The sequence below is a fragment of the Solanum dulcamara genome, chromosome 7 (genome assembly GCF_947179165.1).
Source record: "Solanum dulcamara chromosome 7, daSolDulc1.2, whole genome shotgun sequence".
Taxonomy (NCBI): domain Eukaryota; kingdom Viridiplantae; phylum Streptophyta; class Magnoliopsida; order Solanales; family Solanaceae; genus Solanum; species Solanum dulcamara.
In genome coordinates, this window is record NC_077243.1 from 15,037,010 (window position 1) to 15,057,057 (window position 20,048).

Genomic DNA, 20,048 nt, shown 5'->3' on the forward strand with positions numbered 1-20,048 from the left:
GAGATTTAATATTATTACTTCTCCTTGGATGTAATTTTTATTTTTTAAGCATGTAAATATAATTTTAATTATGCTATTAATTATTGAAATAAGTGAATAGTCAAATCGAAAGAGAAAAACCGAATCAAACTAATTTTTTTTATTTTAAATTGAATTACACTTTTTCAAAATCGAAAAACCAAAATCGAATAATTGAATGCACACCAGGCTTAATTGTGTTAATACCACTTTAATTAATTGGAAGTAAATACTGTATGGTTATTTTTTGGACTTATTTTTTAACTTTCAGACTCTCACACACAATAAAGAGAAAAGTTATTCTCTGTATCACTTGGCATTGCAGCGACTTTTTCATATAAAAAATGTAATAGTTCAGTGAATAAGGAGTAACAACATTTCATAATTTAAGTACTTTATCAAACAAATAATATGTAAATAGTTTTGAAATAATTATAGATATTAATTAACTCATGTTTATATACAGGGGTGAATCTTAAAGTTGTCAGGTGTTCATCCTAACTTTCCCAATAAAAAATTATATGATATATATGATAATTTTTTTATTTTATATATATATAATGAAATCTCTTGAACACAAAATTAGAGATTGGATCAATCTTTTAAGGGGTTTAAAATTAATCTTAAAGTTTCAAAATCAAATTTCATGCGCGACATTTTTATTTTTGAATCCCTTAGTAAAAATCGTGCATTCTTCACTGCTCCAAAGTGGTGTTTTTCCTTCATGAACTTAAATTTAATCGAGACACTCACCTGAGAGCTTTTTAAATAAAAATTGAAAACACGAACACTAAAACAGATAGAGTTATGCACAATCTAATCAAATGATTCGGATGAAAGTTGAAAATCCTTCCTTCATTTTATATTACTTTGTCCATGTTGACCTGACACACTCCTTAAGAAATTTTTTAATTAAAATTGTATTTTACTAAATTAATTTTATTAATGATGCTTTAAAACTCTAAATTTGACTACTATTATTTTATGCAGTTATTTAATATTGCAGATAATATGAGGAATTTTTTTTAAAAAAATCTTAATTTACTAAAATAGATAAATAAAATAAAATATATTTATTTTTTATAAGGATTAAATAAAATTAAACAGAGGAAACAAGTAATTAAAACAACAAAGCCAATAAAGAAGTAAAAGAAAATAGTTTTTAAGGATAAAATGTGGGAAGAGGTGACAAAATTGCTGGAATGGGCAACTCTTTTGGAAAATACAAAAAGCAAGTAAAACCGTTCATTGAATGCGATTTACTTCATGAGTTAACTGAGCTACCAAACGGGTTGGAATTGTCATTGGGCTCAGGAACAGAGCTAGGTACTGTTGACGGGTTTAGAAAAAATACATTCAATTAGGATTGGATATAAAATATCGAAAATTGAATTATCGAATCGAATCAGTTATTTCGATAATTCGGTACTGAAATATAAAATTTGGTATTTCGGTTTCGGTATTTATAATTATACCGTTCGATATTCGGTATTTACAATTATACCATTCGGTATTTATAATTATACCATTCGGTATTCGGTATTCGATATTTACAATTATACTGAAGCGTTAGGGTCTTAAGACTCTTAGGGATTACACTTGATTTTTACGGATTTGGGTTGGACTTAAAATATTTTTACGATGGGCCTTTAGCCCTTTACTCCTTTAGGCCCTACAAAAGTATAGTATCGATAATTTAATTTCAATATTCGATATTCGGTATTTATAATTACCAATACTATACGTTTGTAGGGCCTAAAGGAGTAAAGGGCTAAAGGCCCATTGTAAAAATATTTGGGAAATTTATATAAATGTATTACATTAAGAAAATATTTACCATTTATAGCAATAATAATTTTTTTCCACTGAACACTTATAATACAATTTTAATACATATTAGCGAGAATAATTTATAAAACTCATATAATACAAGTTTTATTCATTGATAATATATTTATCACATACTTTAATACACTTATAATACATTGTGTCAATTTCTTACCAAATAAGTATAATATATTTTAAAACACTTATAATACATTTATATTGCATGCATAATTCACTTTTAATACATGACAAATATATCATAATATTTCTATAAATGGTAATAAATAAAAAGTATCGCTAAAATCAGTAATTATTTATTAAAAAATATTTTTCCTAGTAATTTTGTCAAAATATTTTAAGTCCAGCCCAAATCCGTAAAAATCAAGTGTAATCCCTAAGAGTCTTAAGACCCTAACTCTTCAGTACTACACCACATTCATCTTATTTCCCTTTTTATTCATCCAAATCCTAACTTGGACAACAGTTGTCTTCTTCCAAATTTCTCATCCAAAGCCTGTGATTTCTCCATCTTAATTTCTGATTCTGCTCCATTTTTGTATGGTCGTACCTCCTTCTTCTTCTTCTTTCGTGATGTGACTGCTAAATTTTTGTTATCCGTTGTTCTCTGTCTACTTACTTGGGTCCTTTCTTGATTTGTTTTTTTTATCTTGTGGTTCATGTTGGGAGCTTGAGCCTTGGGGTATTCATCTATTCAATTCATTTTCTTTTTGTATTTCATATATTGTTCATGCTCGCGTGCGAAGGGCATCGGGGAATAAGGGTGTAGTCACACAGAAAAGGGAAAATTTAAGTTGTTTTGGTTCTTTTTGTTTAAGTTGAAGAAAGGACATAGGAGAAACATAGTATAACAATTTAGAAAATAGAACTTATTTAAGCTTCTTTAAGAGCTTTCGTATTGTATTTTTTTGATTTTGTTTTACACTTCCAATTTATGTCTTATAATATTTGTAATCTCTTCTATATTTCGATGGAAGATGAAACAAGTCGAACAGTCAATGTCAGTGGAAGCGCACCTCTTACTGAGTCTCTTGATTCAACACCGAAAGTTGAACAACATTTAGTCACTCTAAAGAGGAAAGCTATAGAATCAAGATTTGCTGCTTGGCCGCATTATGATAAGTTCATAGAAGATGGAATTAATAAAGCAAAGAGCAAGCATTGTGGAAAAGTTCTCTTAGCTGATTCAACTAAAAATGGAACAAGTGGACTGAATAAAAATTTAAAAACTTATCCTAAAAATTCAAATAAGGTCAACACTTTCAATTCTAAGTACAAACAATCAAATTTAAACTTTCTCTTAGAAGGTGAAATGGGTGATGGGGCAATTTGGACTTTTAATCAAGCGGTATCTCGGAAGACTTTAGTTGAGATGTTAATCCTTGATGAGCTTCCTTTTGTTTAATTGAAAAGGAAGGTTTTAAGAAGTTTATGGGAAAAATCCATTCTTTATTTCAAGTTTTCTCTCGTAGAACAGTGACTAGGAATTGTTATGTAATTTTTGGTGAAAAGAGACAAAAGTTTATGAAGTATTTGAAAAAAACATCACCGAGAGTTTGTCTAACCATAGACACATGGACTTCTATACAGAGAATAAATTATATGTGTTTGACAGTACACTTTATTGATAGTGATTGGCTCTTGCATAAATAAATTTTAAACTTTCAGGTTGTTACTAGTCATAAGGGTAAAGAAATGGTCTGTTGTATTAGTAAGTGTTTGCTTGATTGAAAATTGGAGAAAATAATCACTATAACTGTAGATAATGCTTCTTCTAATGATGTCATGCTGAAAGAGTTACACAAACAAATGGTTAATTACGGATCTAACATGAAATGTGGTAACCATCTTCACGTGAGATGTATGGCTCACATTTTGAATCTTATTGTGCAAGATGCCATGAAAGAAGTTGGTCTATCTATCAAACGTGTTAGGGAAATGGTGAAATATGTTAGACAATCTGCCGTAAGGATTAGAAAATTTGCGGAATGTAGTGAACTAAAAAATATAGACAGTAAGAAGTCATTATGTTTAGATGTTTCAACCCGGTGGAATTCGACCTACTTGATGTTGGATGCCGCACAACATTTTGAGAGTGCATTTGATAAGTTTGATCTTGAAGATGGTGGATTGTCAACTTATCTCGCTAATCATGTTTGTGAAGATAGAAATGTTGCAGGTGTACTTGAAAGTGATGATTGGCAAAAGGTGAGAAATATGGTAATATTTCTTAAAAGATTTTATGATCTAACTGAGAAGGTTTCAGGTTCACTCTACGTCACTTCTAATGGTCACTTTGAAGATATAGTTGAGCTTCACAATCATTTAAGAGAGTGTATGGAAGACGATGATCCTTCTTTGACAAAAATGGGAGAAAAATGAAAGAAAAGTTTGTCAAGTATTGGGGTGCTCCTGAAAAAATGAATAAAGTGCTTTTTATTGCCTCTATCTTAGATCCTCGAAACAAACTTGAGTATGTTGGCGACACAATTTAGGATATGTTTGGAGATGAAAAGGGGAGTGAAATAAAAGATGAAATGATGACTTACATGAAATCTATGTTTGAAGAGTATGTAGCAAAATTCTCTAATGCATCTCGACGCTCATCTTCTCTCTTTGATTTATCGGGTCAAACATCGGATTCATCTAGCTCTAACACTAGCACAAAATCAATAAAAGTGAGAAATAGGATCCAAATGAATAGGAACAAATAAGATGGTACAGGTTTGGGTGGTAAGTCGGAGTTGAAAAAGTGTCTTAGTGAAGAACTAGAGCCGAATGATGATGAGGACAATTTTGATATCTTGTCATAGTAGAAAGCTCATTCTCTTAGATATAAAATTCTTTTTGAGATGGCTCGTGATGTGTTGTCAATTCCAATTTCTAGTGTGGCATCAGAATATGCCTTTAGCACCGGGGGGCGTAGTCTTGATTCATTTAGGAGTTCTTTGACTCCGAAATTGGTGCAAGCTTCAAGATTGGCGTCGAAATAAGCCTTATCCCATAAATGTTGAAGAAGATTTTAATGATCTTATGAAACTTGAACTTGGTATGTTTTTCAGTTTTTGTATTTTATTTTTATATTGTTTTACCTAGTTTAATTGTTGACACATTTTAAATTCTTTTTAGATATGGTTGATAGCTCAAAAGATTCCCTCGTTCTTGATTTGTAATCGCAAAATGCCTCAGGTATAAGGCTTTGAATTTTCATTTGATTATTCCATATTATTTTCACCAGTACTTTTAACTTTTGATAATGCCAAATGTTGCTGCTTATGATCACTGATCAGCCCCATTAGCATCCTTTTTGGGGGAGTATTAATGATTTTGATGTGGTTGTTGTTCTTTTCTATCATGGGATGTTTGGTTGTTTTGAGAATTGAAAATAAATCCTTCTAAATTTGTGTTAACTGAGTCAACAGGACAACATGTGATGCCTAATTTTTATGCTCTCTTAAGTCAATCGGAGTAATATATGATTCTACTTGTCTAAAGAAGGCTAGACATAAAAGCAATTTTCTTGAATTCCTACCGTATATTAATTCAAAATAGCCAACTTGAGGCATTCAGTTGCTTACTTATTTCATAAACCGGTTAAACCTTAAATTTCCCAAATTGGAGAAAGTGATGTACATGACTGTGTTTCATTTGAGATTCTGTTTCAGAATCCTTAAGATCCATGCAGCCGACTTGCCAGAGAAGTGAATATGTTGCTGTTGTTACTAATTACATTGAACCCTTGCATAGTATACTTGCATTCTAATACAGTGCACTTCGACTTCGATATGGTATTACCGAATACTGTATCGAACCGAAGTTTGATTTATCAATTATCGAATTATCGAATCGAAGTTTGAAAGTTCGGTATTTGGTATATATTTTGAATTACCGATTATCGAATTACCGAATTCGAACTTTGAAATATCGAATCGAATATCAAACGCCCAGCCCTACATTCAACGAAAAATTATATTATTTATATATAATTAAAATTATTTTTTATGTTTATATAATAGATATTAAACCTCTTTTTCTTCTTTGTGTATTTACTTTTTCATATTTTGAACTCCGTTAGTGAAAATTATGGCTCTGCATTTATGTTTACAATTTTCCCTTAGTTGCACTCTACTGACGATAATTTGTTGCCAAAGGTAGTGATGGGCATAATAAATATTGATTTATTTTCAATCAAAGATTTTGTATTCAAATCGAGAACAAAATTACTTTCCATAATAATTTTTCATGCAACTTCGAATTAGAAAGGTGTCATTTGGATAATGCAATTTTAAATTATGATTTTTGAATTTGTGTTTTTTTATCCTATTTCAAAATATAAAAATTTAACTTAAACTCAAATTTCTTATTTCAAATTCATATCACTACAAAAGAAAGTCCACACTTGCTTAGCAATAGAGCTGTGACAAAAAAGGTGCAAAGTGAATTCTTATTCAAAACTAGTGCAACAAGAGCATCTAGAAAGTATGTTCACCTTGAGTTTTTGTAGAGCAACATCTGTAGATGAATTATTCTATAGGTAAAGAAAGAAATCTTGAAGAAGATTTTCTGCTTTCAAATTTTTGTATTTTAGAGAATATGCTAGATCAATATATATATATATATATATATATATATATATATATATATATATATATATATATATATATATATATATATATATATATGAGTGATCATAGTACCTATTCATAAACAAAATTTTAAATTCAAATCAATGATTTCCAGCTGGTGTTAGAAGAAGGTGAATGCACTTAAGGAAATAATGCAGAGTTGATACACACATTGGAAGTATAATCTGACTCATAATGAATACGAATCAATTATTGGGAATTATAATGCATTATTATGACATCATAGAGAATCAAGACTGCATAATTGATCTTGGACTACACTTTCACAGTATTGTACAAAGCATATTGCTGAGATTAAGTTAACTTAGCTAAGCTTAAATTCTAGATGATGCTGAATGACAGTTTTGTAAATTGTAGATTGGAGTTAGTTAGTTAGTTAGGAATTAGTTGGTTAGTTAGGAATCTTCTAGATGGTTTGAATTTGTTACTAATAGGTATATATATATATATATGCAACACTGAAGTGAAATCAACATAGTTTTCCTTTCCCAATTCATTCTTCTCTCAAACTTCTTCTTAGATATTTTCAAGTTCTTCTTCTACAAGCTACTTTCATGGAGTTTTAGGTCAAATTTCAATTAATCTTAGCATTCTAACATGGTATAGAGCCGTGAAGGTTCATTCCCACAATCACTCATCCGGAATCTTCTAAATTTCTAGATTTTATCATAGATTTTCAGTATTGAAGTTCATCTCAGTTCAACTCAAATTTATCTGATTCCTCCATCAACTATTTCCTTCACTCTTTCATTCCTTCAACAATGACTATAGATTCAGCTGCTACAAATCAGACACCAGAAAATCATGCCTCGAACAATGCATTTTACATACATCCATCAGAAAATGTAGGGACTTCGATAATTCTGATCGTCTTTGACGAATTCGAATACAGATCTTGAAAGTGAGGTGTACTTCAAGCTCTTTTAGTGAAAAACAAAACTGACTTCATCAATGGGAAAATCCCAAAACCAACTGAGAATTCTCCTGAACTCGCACAATGGAAACAATGTGACGGCATGGTAACTTGCTGGTTATTTAACTCCTTGTCAAAGGACACGAGCGATAGTCTACAATATGTCAATAACGCTAAGGAACTCTGGGACGAATTGGAAGACAGGCTACTACACTAATATCAGAAAATTTTGGGAAGAGCTTAGTACTCTGAACAGCAATGCTTGCAGAAGTCAAAAAAAGGGGCTGCCTGCCAGCAACCTTTTTTGACATTGGTTGCTGAAAACGTGTATACCTTTTTGACATTGTTTGCTGCCAACAACTCTTACACGTTTTTAAAAACGCGTATACGCGTTTTCTTTCTCCTATATATAGAAGGCCTCTTGCCCTCATTCAAAATCATCCTAGAAAGAGAGAGTAAAAATACAAAGAGAGTTATACACCAAGATAAATATTGTAGTCTTGAGTGTCCTCTTTAGTAGTTGTTCCTTTTACAAAAGAGAAGTGTTAATTGTTGTTTTCTCCTTGTATTTGAGAACAGTGTACTCCATATTTTATAGTGAGATCCTTCTACCCCGTGGTTTTTCCCTTCTATCAGTTAGAGGGGTTTCCACGTAAAATTCTCGTGTCCAATTTATTTTTATTATTTTCATCATATTAAATTTTAGTTGTGGTGCTTCCTCCTCCCAACAGTGGTATCAAAGCCCTCGGTTATTCTGTCTATTTTATGCGAAGATACTATTCATGAATAGTAAATTTTCGTGAATAGTAAATTTTCGTGAATAATAAATTTTCGTGAATAATAAATTTTCGTGAATAGTAAATTTTCGTGAATAGTACTATTTATGTGAATAGTAAATTTCGGTGACGGTACAGTTTGTCACGATTGTTCGCAAAAATATTCAGAAACGATCTAGAAGGGTGTGAAGCAAATAACAATATCGAGTACAACAAAGTTTTACGTTGAAAAGTTCAATGGGACTAATTTCTCATTGTGGAAAATGAAAATAAAAGCGATATTGAGAAAAGACAATTGCTTAGCTGCAATTGAAGGCAGGTCCACAGACTTTGTTGATGACAGCAAGTGGAACGACATAGACAGCAACGCAGTTGCTGATCTACACTTGGCACTGGCTGATCAAGTGTTGTCTAGTGTAGCAGAAAAGCGAACGACGAAGGAAATATGGGATACTCTTACAGGGTTGTATGAGGTCAAGTTTTTGCATAATAAAATCTTCTTAAAAAGAAGATTGTATACTCTTCGAATGGCAGAGTCCATGTCAGTTACTGAACATATCAATACTTTGAATACTCTGTTTTCGCAACTTACAATAATGGGTTGCAAAATAGAGTGGACTGAACCTGTGGAGCTTCTACTTCAAAGTGTGCCTGACTCGTATGATCAACTCATCATCAACCTGACGAACAATACTGACAGTCTAGTTTTCGATGAAATTGCAGCCGCTGTCTTGGAAGAAGAAAATCGGCGCAAAAATAAGGAAGACAGACAAGCAAGTTCGCAACAAGCTGAAGCTTTGATGATGGTGAGAGGAAGACCAACTGAACGTGGCCCCAGTGGGAGTCACAATCATGGTAGATCTCAATCAAGAAGTAAGAAGAATATCAAGTGCTACAATTATGGCAAGAAAGGGCACTTCAAGAAAGAATGTCGGTTCAAGAAGAAGAGTGAACACCCTTAGCCATCAAATGCTCAAGGGAATGTTGCATGTACCTCGAATGATGGCGATATTTTATGTAGTGAGGCAATATCAAATAATGAAGGCAGAAAACGTTTTGCTGATGTCTGGATCATGGACACAAGAGCAACATGGCACATGACTTCCAGGAGAGAATGGTTCCATCAATATAATCCTATCTCAAGAGGATCTGTGTTCATGGGAAACGATCATGCTTTGGATGTTATTGGCATTGGGTCCATCAAAATAAAGATGTATGATGGCACGGTTCGCACCATTCAGGAGGTACGACATGTAAAAGATTTGAAGAAGAATCTATTATCTTTAGGACAACTAGATGATAATGGATGTTCGTATAAGACTCATGGTGGAGTCATGAGAATATCCAAAGGAGCGCTTGTAGTGATGAAAGCAGAAAAACTTGGTGATGCATACTTAAATCCTGTTTTAAAATGACTGAAATTAGTGATGCATACTTAAATCCTGTTTTAACTTTACGTAAAGTGTTGTTTGTGCCTAGTTTCAAGTTTAACTTAATTTATGTTCATTGTTTAGCCTCTCAACTTCAAGGAATTATCAATTTCAACACTACTTCATGTCTTATGCAGGGCCCTTCACTAAAGAGCCCTCTAGAGATTGGTAGATCAAGAAGTGGTTTGTACTTCATATGTCCTAAGTGCAATAACTGCTCACCATCTTGCCATTCTTCATCTGTTTGTCTACCTTCTACTTTGCTAAATGTTTCTACTTTACTTGTTTCTAATAAACAACTCATGTTTCACACTCCACTTCACTTGTAAGATCCACACATTCAAGCACTAAAAGAGTTGGTCCTTTTAAAAATGTAAATTCATCTAATTCTGCTAATAACTTGTGTTCAGTTGATTCTTGTACACCACATCTATCTCATGAAAACAATGTATATCACATATCGCATACTAGATTAGGACATGTACCTTTTGAAAATATGAAGGGATTACCTATCTTACCAGTTTCTTTTGCCCCAAAACAGCCTTTCACTTGCATTATCTGCCCTATGGCAAGACAAGCAAGATCCCATTTCCCTACCAAGTCTACATACCAGTCTAGTAAAGTGTTTGATTTGTTACACATTGACTTATTGGGTCCATATTACAAACCAACTCATGAAAATCAAAGATATTTCTTGACCATGGTTGATTATTTTAGTCGATCTACATGGATACAATTGCTCACTTGCAAAAGTAATGCATTACATACCATCAAAGCTCTTATTTCCTTGATAGAAAATCAGTTCAATACTACAATCAAGTCCACAAGAACTGACAATGGATCAGAATTTACAAATAAAAAAACATCTGATTACCTATAGAGTCCCTACACACCACAACAAAATGGTATAGTAGAAAGAAAACATAAATACCTCCTTGAAACTGTTAGAGCTTTATTGTATCACTCTAAAATCCCCATGAGGTACTAGGGAGAATGCATTATGACTGCCACATACTTTACAATAAGACACCATTTGAAACACTATACCACAAACGCCTTACTTACTCACACCTTAGATCTTTCGGATGCCTATGCTTTCCAGTCACACTCAAAGCTCACAAAGAAAAATTTGAGCCAAGATCAACACCCCACGATTTTGTAGGTTATCCTTTCAACACAAAGGGGTACAAGGTCCTAGACTTAAGCTCTAGGAGGATACATGTTTCCAGAGATGTGTTTGATGAGAATGTTTTTCCTTTTGCACCGTCCTTTCCTGATCTTAATTTTCATTCTGTATTGAAAAAGCTAAGTCCAAATTCTAAATTGTTGAGCTCTACTTTCAACACTTAGGATAATAAGTTACATGTTGGATGAAGATGCCACTAATGATGTCACTTGTATTACTAATAGCACTAATGAGCTCTGCTATCTTAGCTAAGCTTAAATTCTAGAAAATGATGAATGGCAGATTTGTAGATTGTAGATTGGAGTTAGTTAGTTAAGAATTAGTTGGTTAGTTAGGAATCTTCTAGATGGTTTGAGTTTGTTACTGACATGTATACATACACAGCAGTGAAGTGAAATCAACATAGTTTTCATTTCCCAATTCATTCTTCTCTCAAACTTCTTCTTAGATATTTCAAGTTCTTCTTCTCCAAGCTCCTTTGATGGAATTTTAGGTCAAATCTCAATTAATCTCAGCAGTCTAACACAGATTGCTTACAAAAGACAGACCAAGGCATTTTCACATTCCACTGGATGATGCCACATTGCTGTCTTTGTTGAAGCCAAGCTTTGGAGACCCGCTTGCACATATTTGTTGAGTGTGAGACTAGATAGGAGCTGTGATAAAGGCATTCAATAGTGGACTTTTTTCCTATTCAAAAGGTTGAGGTTCAGAAGGCACAAGAAGGAATCAAAAGGAGGCACTAGAAGAAAAAAGTGATTTATAGATATTTAGATGAAAGATTATAAATGTTGAAATAGAGGCGTTTGAATTGATTTATAAGATGTTTTCAGGTTTGTTTGAGTGTTTGACTGACCAACTTAAAGTCATTTTATCCTCAATAAATAGTTGAATTTATTTGGATGAACTTATTTTAAGCAGTTTATAAGTTGAAAACAACTTATAAGTCAAAAAAAAATTAATTTGCACCTATTTTTTTTTAAACTTATAAACAATTTTTAACTTAGATTAAAAATAAGTCAATTCAGACTAATATGCTGTATTTCAAATAGCATATATGTTGGTATATATTAAAAGTGAAGTCATAGAAAAGCATAGTCAAAGATTCTAGGAAACTAGCAAATGTCATAGCTTGATACACGTCACTTATTCATAGGAGGTGATTTTGGAAATAAGTGCTCTTTACGTATAGTGGTTTCTTTGTTGGTATAGTAATATTTACATTTACCCAAAAAAATTTATGATTTCAAATTCGTATTCAAATGCCTATTAAGGAATTCATTTGGACATGATTTTAAATTATATTGATTTGAAGCTGAAATATTATTTGGATATATAATTTTAATTTTTTAAGTAGTATTTTTTTAAATATAAATATGAAAATTCTATAATTTGTGAAAACTATCAATCTTATACAATCTTATCAAACGAGAAATCATAATTTATAAATAAGGTAGTAAAAAATTTTAATCGAATTAATAAATTACATAAATCCATGTTACTTTTATAAATAAATAGTTATGATTACATGTTGTTACAGTTTACAAACTTTCAAGTATACATAATGGCGAAACCCATTGATGACCCTCTAAAATTGCCACCAACTTTCCCTTAGACACCTAAATTAGGCTTTGTTCATTTTAGACACCTCAAGTAAGGCTCCGATGTGTCATTTTGACACTTTTTTGACAATCACCAAAATATATTAAGTGTGTGTAATGCACTCGCCTGACGTGTAAAAAATGACCAATAATTTGATGACACGTGACATTTTTTTTATCTAAATAATAATTTTTTTAAAAAATAAAAATTAACAACTATTATCTAAAGAGAAAAAAAATATAAATCAAATCTAGCAATTGTTAGCCTCTAATGGCTTCAATTCTTCGGAAATCTCTGCAAAATCAATTTCTATCAGCCGCAAGAATCACCACAATCCTCAGCTCTAAACCTACACCTACATCACTTATGTTCCATCATCCTTCCTCTAGTAGGATTGGTCAAATCCCATATTTTCTTCAAGGAGGAACATCAGATTCGAAACTGAATGTTGGGTTTTACCCAAGCTTTTCATTTGGGCATTTCCTAAATCCAGTTTCTCCAAATGGATTGATTTTATCTGAGGAATATAACGTTGTTGATGACTAGTCACATAAGATTTGGGCTGATAGTGTGAAGAAGAAGAGGAAGAAGATGATGAACAAGCACAAGTTGAAGAAGTTAAGGAAGAGCCTAAGGAGGAAGACATAGTATATCTGACACTGTGTCATCGGTGAGGAATTTGTTATTGAGGCTGTATTTTGTCGTGTTTAGCTTTTGTGAATCTCTATCTGGCACAACGTCCATTTTTTCAGTTTGAAATGCTGGAAAGCTGTAATTTTCATTTGGTATATAGACAATTTTGGGAGAAGACATTGCAGAACCAAGTTTTAGGGAAAAAATATATATAAATCAAATTGGATCAAAAAATCCGACGAACCTCCATTTTTTCCGGCAACATTAATACAAATCTAAAATTATTTTGTTTGAAATTGTTAAAGAATTCAAATCTTAAAGAACCCACAACAAAATTCGAAGTCCAATTAAAAAATAAATGAGCTATTCTCCAATTTTTCAGGTTTGTAAAAACAACTTCAACAATACAAGTAGTAATCTTTAAATCTAACTCATCAAGTTCTTGGCTTTTTGATGAATCAAGAGGCTTAGTGAATATGTGAACAAATCTATCAACGATTCTTGAATCTTTTGGAGAGATTGGGGGAGGGAAATTTATGGGTTTTGGGCAAATGGGTGTCGAAGAAAATGAAGAAAGATTGTGTTTTGTAAAATGGATTTGTAAAAGAAGAACATGTAATGAAGAAGAAGAAGAAGAAGAAATGATGGCAGAAATGAAAAAGAAAAAGAACAAAAAAAAAAATTAAAGAAAAAAAGAGTTTTTCACGCACTTAAAATGGGTGTAGCACACGCAATGTGTCAAGTCAGCTAAAAGTGTCAAAATGACACATCGGAGCCTTACTTGAGGTATCTAAAATGAACAAAACTTAATTTAGGTGTATACGTGAAAGTTGGTGCCAACTTTAAGGGGTCACCAATAGATTTCTGCCATACATAATTTTACAAGATTAACTAGTACAGTAATCAACAATAGTGGTACTGACAAACTTTCAAGTAGAGCGCAAGTTTTTTTTTTAAAATTTAAAATTATGAGTTTTATTTTTATAAAATATAAATTTATGGGTCAAATTTATATTTTTAAAAAAAATTAAAATTAAAATTTAAAATTCAAAATCTGAATTTGAATTTAAAATTGAAATTGATTTTTTATAAAATTTTCATAAAAAACGATAATTTAAAATCAAAATTTGATATCAAGTTTCCAAATCCTATGATCTAATACCTATCAATTTTTTAAAAAAATAAATGTCAAATATCAAATAAGAAATTAAAAAATTACAAATCTACAAGATACTCTCTTTGTCCATTTTTATTTTTTCATTATTGACTTTGCACGATTCTTAAGAAATTATAAATAGAAGTGTAATTTTATCATATCGCTCTTTAAATATAATAAATATAATGTCTTAAAAAATATAATAGAAAAATGATTATTAATTAATGATAAGAATAAATTAAAAATTAAGTATAAATTATCTCTTAATTTTATCAATTAAATAAATATTATTAAATATTTATTTTTAATATAATAAATAAATAAAAATAGAGGAACAGAGTATTACAGAGGTGTAGAGTTTCAATTGACCAAGAAAATCGAAAACACCGACTCGAATAACTCAGTGCTGCGGCGTTTTCCATAACAGAAAACACCGACATAGGAATACCCGTCATTTGTCCCCTCCCGATTCCCCTTGAGATTTCCACTCTTACCGCACCAACAGTCCACAATTTTGCTGATGCGTATTATCCTATCTTCTTCTTATCCAAATTCTCTCATCTTTCTCGCATTTTATCCCTTACTAATCTATCTCCTCTAGTATCTTCACACCACAATAAATTACCCATAAATCATAGATTACCCGTTATTTCCAGAAACCCATTCTCCACCTTTCATGTCCTTTTCAATCTTTATCTAAAAATCTTGGGTTCAATTTATCTCCTTCCTCTTCTTATTATCTTCCTTGCCTCCCTCTTTTTTTTTTCCTTTTCCCTTGGACCTTTCTGGGTAATCGATTTATCGGTTTTATTTCTTTGTACTTTTTTTTTTTTTGGTTAATTGATACAGGTGTAGGTATGGTGTTAGTTGAGGCATTTATGGAGATTCTTGACAGACCCACGATAGGTGCAGTATTTGTAGAGATTATGATGTTTCTTGGTCCAGTTTGGATTGCATTTCTTGTGGGTATTACGGTGGGATGGATTTGGAAACCTAAATGGGCTACCTGGAAGAATTGTAAATTTGATTTTTCAGCACCTTCTTCCCCCAATGTTTTGGTTCCTTCTACCTCCAAAGGCTTGGAATTAATCGAACCCCAGAACTTTCAGTCCTCTAAGGCTCCCACCCCTAGTTTTTGTTCTTATGTGGATGCTGGCTCAGAGATTGAACAATTTGACAGTGGGTAAGCTCTATTGTTTAATTCAAATGAAAAGGTTTATGCTTTTTTACACTTTGGTTGGTTGGTTGTTAGATATCCTTGCTTAATATATTGTATTGTATTGTCTTGATGAATACAATGTTTGCGTAGATTGTATCGGTTCCTGTTACATAATGTCACACACGAGCAATTTGCACGACAAATCTGTAAGAAAAGTAGCATACTGGATAGAGCTATTGTAAAAAAGTATGAATGACAAAATAGTATTATTAGATAATAAGCGAATATAAAATGAGAAGAGAAAAACAAGGTAAGATCACCCCAAATTGGTTGTTACATACTTCGTGTCATTACATAACATGGATTTAATGATATGACATAGTAAAGTTTAAGTAACAATCAAAACAAGCATTGTATTTAAACTAACAATATAATACAATACTCACTCTGTTTGTCCTAGTGCGAGAATTTTTCAATAATTTTGGTTTCGGCTTAATTGGATGGGGTCACTACTTAACTTTTTTCCCCTTTTCTGTCTTAGTCCATCGCAGCTGAATACTTTACCAATATCAGATGAAGATTTGGATCAGTTATGGCATCTTGTTGAGAGGAAAGACGGAGGCCCTCCGTGGAAACACATGATGGATCATTCTACCCCTAATATGAGCTATCAAGCATGGCAGCGTGATCCAGAGGTAGTAAAGGCTAGAGTCTAATATATTGCTATATTTTCCCCCCTTTGCTTGGTTTGTTCATTGATTTTTCCTTGTTACTTTTCTAGACTGGCCCCCCTCAATATTGCAGCCGAACTGTCTATGAGGACGCAACACCTGAATTATTGAGGGACTTCTTTTGGGATGATGAGTTCCGAGTGAAGTGGGACGACATGCTTGTTCATGCAGAAACGATAGAAGAGTGCCCCACAACAGGAACAATGGTAGTGCATTGGGTTCGAAAAGTAAGAATATGCAATGTACTCTTTTGCACATTCAGTATTTTGTTTAGCTAATAGTAGTTAATTCATTCGGATACATTTTGTGCAGTTCCCATTTTTCTGCAGCGACAGAGAATATATATTTGGTCGTCGAATATGGGAGTCAGGAAGGTCATATTATTGTGTAACAAAGGTACGGACCTCTGAGTAATTTTCCCTCTTTTGTTCTTATTTTGTATAATATTTTATTCAGATGAGCTTAAACGGAGCAACTTGGTTTCATATGGCCGATCCATCTTGCTTTTGATTTAGATGTTATTTTTGTTGTTGCGACTCTTCATTTCTTTAAGCTTTCAGCTGATAAGAAGGCGGCAAATTACTATGTTTAAGTTTGTCTCATATTATGCTTACAATGTTCCTATTTGTATGCTGTTTGCTTGAGTTTCTTCCATAAATGAATCGGTCTAGGACCTGTTTAATGGATGAATATGTTGTTAGTAGAATTGTTGCCTGATATCATTAGGTGCAGAGTCCACAATGAAACTTTGAGTAATTCAGAGACCTTGGAGGAGGTAGTTGTTCAGTGGATGGCATCTCTTGCGGAAATTCCTATTTCTCTAGACAGCACAATTGTCAGGTTATCTAGTTGTGAGATCATACCTTTTGTGGCACCAACACTTGAGCTGGTCCTGGAAATCCAGTAACAATGAGCGACGAGACAAATGATTCTTTTTGAAACTTAAAATTAAAAGAATAGTTCTGTAAAGAGTGTAGTTGACATCAGTTTGCTTGCTGGGATTCTCTAACTTTCACAAAATCCTTCTTTGGACTTCAATTAGAGAAACTGAGGATGGGCAGAGCTTGAGAGGCCTGATACATCAAAAGTATTCTACTTCTATGCCACAGTTAACGGACTACCCGAAAACATGTTTAATCATCCCCTTCACCCCGCCCCACCCCCCAAAAATAATGGAAAGAAATCAGTGAATTGCTACATACTTTCTTTGTTATAATACTCTTCCGATCGACGCTGAACTGATTTTCCTATATTTGGACCCCCCCCCCCCCCCTCTCCTCTAATTATGATTTTCCTTGTGATTTGTTAACCAGGGAGTGCCATGTCCTACTATTCCCAGGAAGGACAAACCAAGACGTGTTGACTTGTACTATTCAAGTTGGTTCATTCAAGCTGGTATGACCTTATTTCCTTCTTCCAATTCCTTTTTCTTTTCCAGGTTGGCAAATTAACTTTTCATGCTTTTGCTTTCCCAACTAGCTAGCATATCTTTGAATTAGAACAGACAAGTGCATTAGCTTGACTGGCATAATCTTCAATTTTTTAAAAATTCACAGTGACTTACTGGGCATGTATTTCCTGCATTTCCTTATCAAATTGTCTGCAAGTGTCGCTCACAAGATTTAGACTTAAAAGTGATGATTATCCGACTCTGACTTCCATCTATGTTGTGTATGAAACAGTGGAATCAAGGAAAGGAAATGGCCAGCTGACTGCATGTGAGGTGCTTCTCTTCCATTACGAAGATATGGGCATCCCATGGGAAATCGCAAAATTTGGGGTGAGGCAAGGTATGTGGGGGGCTGTAAGAAAGATTGAACGTGGGCTTCGTTCCTACCAGAAATCAAGAGCATCTAACGCGAAGATCACTCACTTTGCTTTAATGGCCCAAGTAAATACGAAAATTGATCCAGAATATTTGAAGTCAACAGATGGGGATGAGGAATCATCAGGGACTGAACTACAGGTTTCACCTGCAAAACGTGAGGGCAGTATAAACATACCAAAGCTACTTATCATTGGCGGAGCTTTGTTTGTTGCTTGTACCCTTGACCAAGGGATCATACCTAAGGCACTTTTGTTTAATTTAGCGAAAAGGTTTGGAAATATAGGAAAAAGAGCAAGTCCAAGGCCATGACCGATCATTTCACTTGTACAATGATTTTGTTGTACATAACCTAATTTTTTTTTTCCTTTTAGTATAGTTAGTGATCGATAAAAGCAATGACTTTTACATGTAACACAAGCAGAGTATTATTGATCAATACAAGCGCAGCACAAATGTTATCATCTGTTTTACCCGAGGCCTTCGATACTTAATTACTACAGATTGTCAAGAAGAAATTCTTACCACATGACTATTGTTCATGTGAGTTTTTTTACTATGAATAGCCCCCTTATAGAAAGCTTACAACCCTGCCTTTATAGTCGCAACTGTTCTGAAAAAAGAGTTTGTTTTAGGCTTAAGCAATGAGCCAAAAGCAATAGAAGTATAAAGCTAAGGGATATTAGTTGCCTTGACAGACGAGAAAAGTAAATAATTATCACGTCGTAATTTCACCTCCAAGAAAGGGTAAAACAGTGGAATTACATTAACATGCACTAGACGAAATATACATCATATACCCTTTTGGTGCTTTTTCAATCTCTTTTGTTTTCTTTTCTTCTTTTTCTAAAAAAGATCGACAATTTGTGCTTACACTTGATATGACTCATAAATTTCTTAACAATTGTCTGAAATATATTTGAGTTCAAAGTTTGGTTTCTCCCAAGTTTCTTTTTGTAAAAAGATAACTGCCAATGCATATGTTAGCTTTGTTTACTCTGTTTCAATCTATTTGTCTTATCTATATCATATTTATTTATTCATTATACAAAAAATAAATATCAAATAATACTTGTTTAATTTATGAAATTAAGAAATAATTTTATACTTAGTTCCTAATTTACCCTCCTCATTAATTATAATCACTTTTCTATTACATTTTTCAAGATATTATATTTATTATATTCAAATAAAATTATCTTTCTATTTATGATTTTTCAAAAAATGGATAAGTATTATTGGAAGTGGAAGTAATTGAGACGGTTACAAATCCAACATCCACTTTAGCAACTACTTTAATCTTCGTTGCTTTTTAGGTTAAAAGAAAACCCAATTAAAACTAAGTGCCAACAACTTTTGTCTAATCATAAACTCCAATTCTCTTTATATGTCAAATTAGCTGCAATTTTTAATTTGTTTTTTTGTTATTAGTTTGATTAATTGTATTAAATTTTTCTGCACTTGTCTAACAGGTTTTTAGTTTTATTTTCCTAGATTAGTTCTTAGTTCATTAGTCGTTGATGAGGGAACCAGATTAATAGAAAAATATGAATGGAAGTTGTTCAAACAAATAAATGAAACGAAATGAATTATCAGATTTCATACTAGTACTAAATTGTATCAACGATTACATGGCCGTGGCTAATTAGTTACAATCAGACAAGAATAAAGAATTTCAATCTTTTAGACTTTATGTAAAAATCAATACGGAAGTATTGTTTCGAAACAGTGGACCCCATCCAATTCAGGTGCAAACCTCGGCCTCCTTTGCTGCTGTGGACGCAACGGCGATATTGAAGATGACGGCGCCGGCGCCGCCTCTCCAGCGTTGTTCGGTTCACCGGTTGAGGAAATAGACGACGGAGAAGCGGCGGTCTTGCGATTGGATACAAGAGGGCCCAGACCTTGTTGTTGTTCGTTGTCAGAAGTGGCCGGTGGCCAAGAGCGGCTCACCTTGTGGCCAAAAATTTCAGCGGAGAGAGCATCAAAGGAACTGAAAATTGACATCATCATCGTTGATGGCTTTTTCCTTTCGCTTCCTTCGAATTGCTTTGTTGATTGGTTTATTATTGTAAAAGATGCTAAAACTTGACGCCGAAGAAAAGAAGCTCGGGAAGTAGTGTATTTA

The 20,048-nt window shown here is 32.9% G+C and overlaps 2 protein-coding genes across 2 annotated transcripts; one reads left to right on the forward strand and one right to left on the reverse strand.

The window, feature by feature from the left end:
* The first annotated feature begins 14,572 nt into the window (after nt 1–14,572).
* On the forward strand, nt 14,573–18,398 carry LOC129895563 (uncharacterized). Its single transcript, XM_055971288.1, has 6 exons — nt 14,573–15,388; nt 15,906–16,059; nt 16,146–16,322; nt 16,408–16,491; nt 17,409–17,490; nt 17,778–18,398. The coding sequence occupies exons 1-6, from the start codon at nt 15,063–15,065 to the stop codon at nt 18,230–18,232; spliced, it is 1,278 nt and encodes a 425-aa protein (XP_055827263.1). The 5' UTR covers nt 14,573–15,062; the 3' UTR covers nt 18,233–18,398.
* Nucleotides 18,399–19,495: 1,097 nt separating this feature from the next.
* Nucleotides 19,496–20,048, reverse strand: LOC129895741 (uncharacterized). The gene has a single exon (XM_055971501.1). The coding sequence runs from the start codon at nt 19,931–19,933 to the stop codon at nt 19,622–19,624; it is 312 nt and encodes a 103-aa protein (XP_055827476.1). The 5' UTR covers nt 19,934–20,048; the 3' UTR covers nt 19,496–19,621.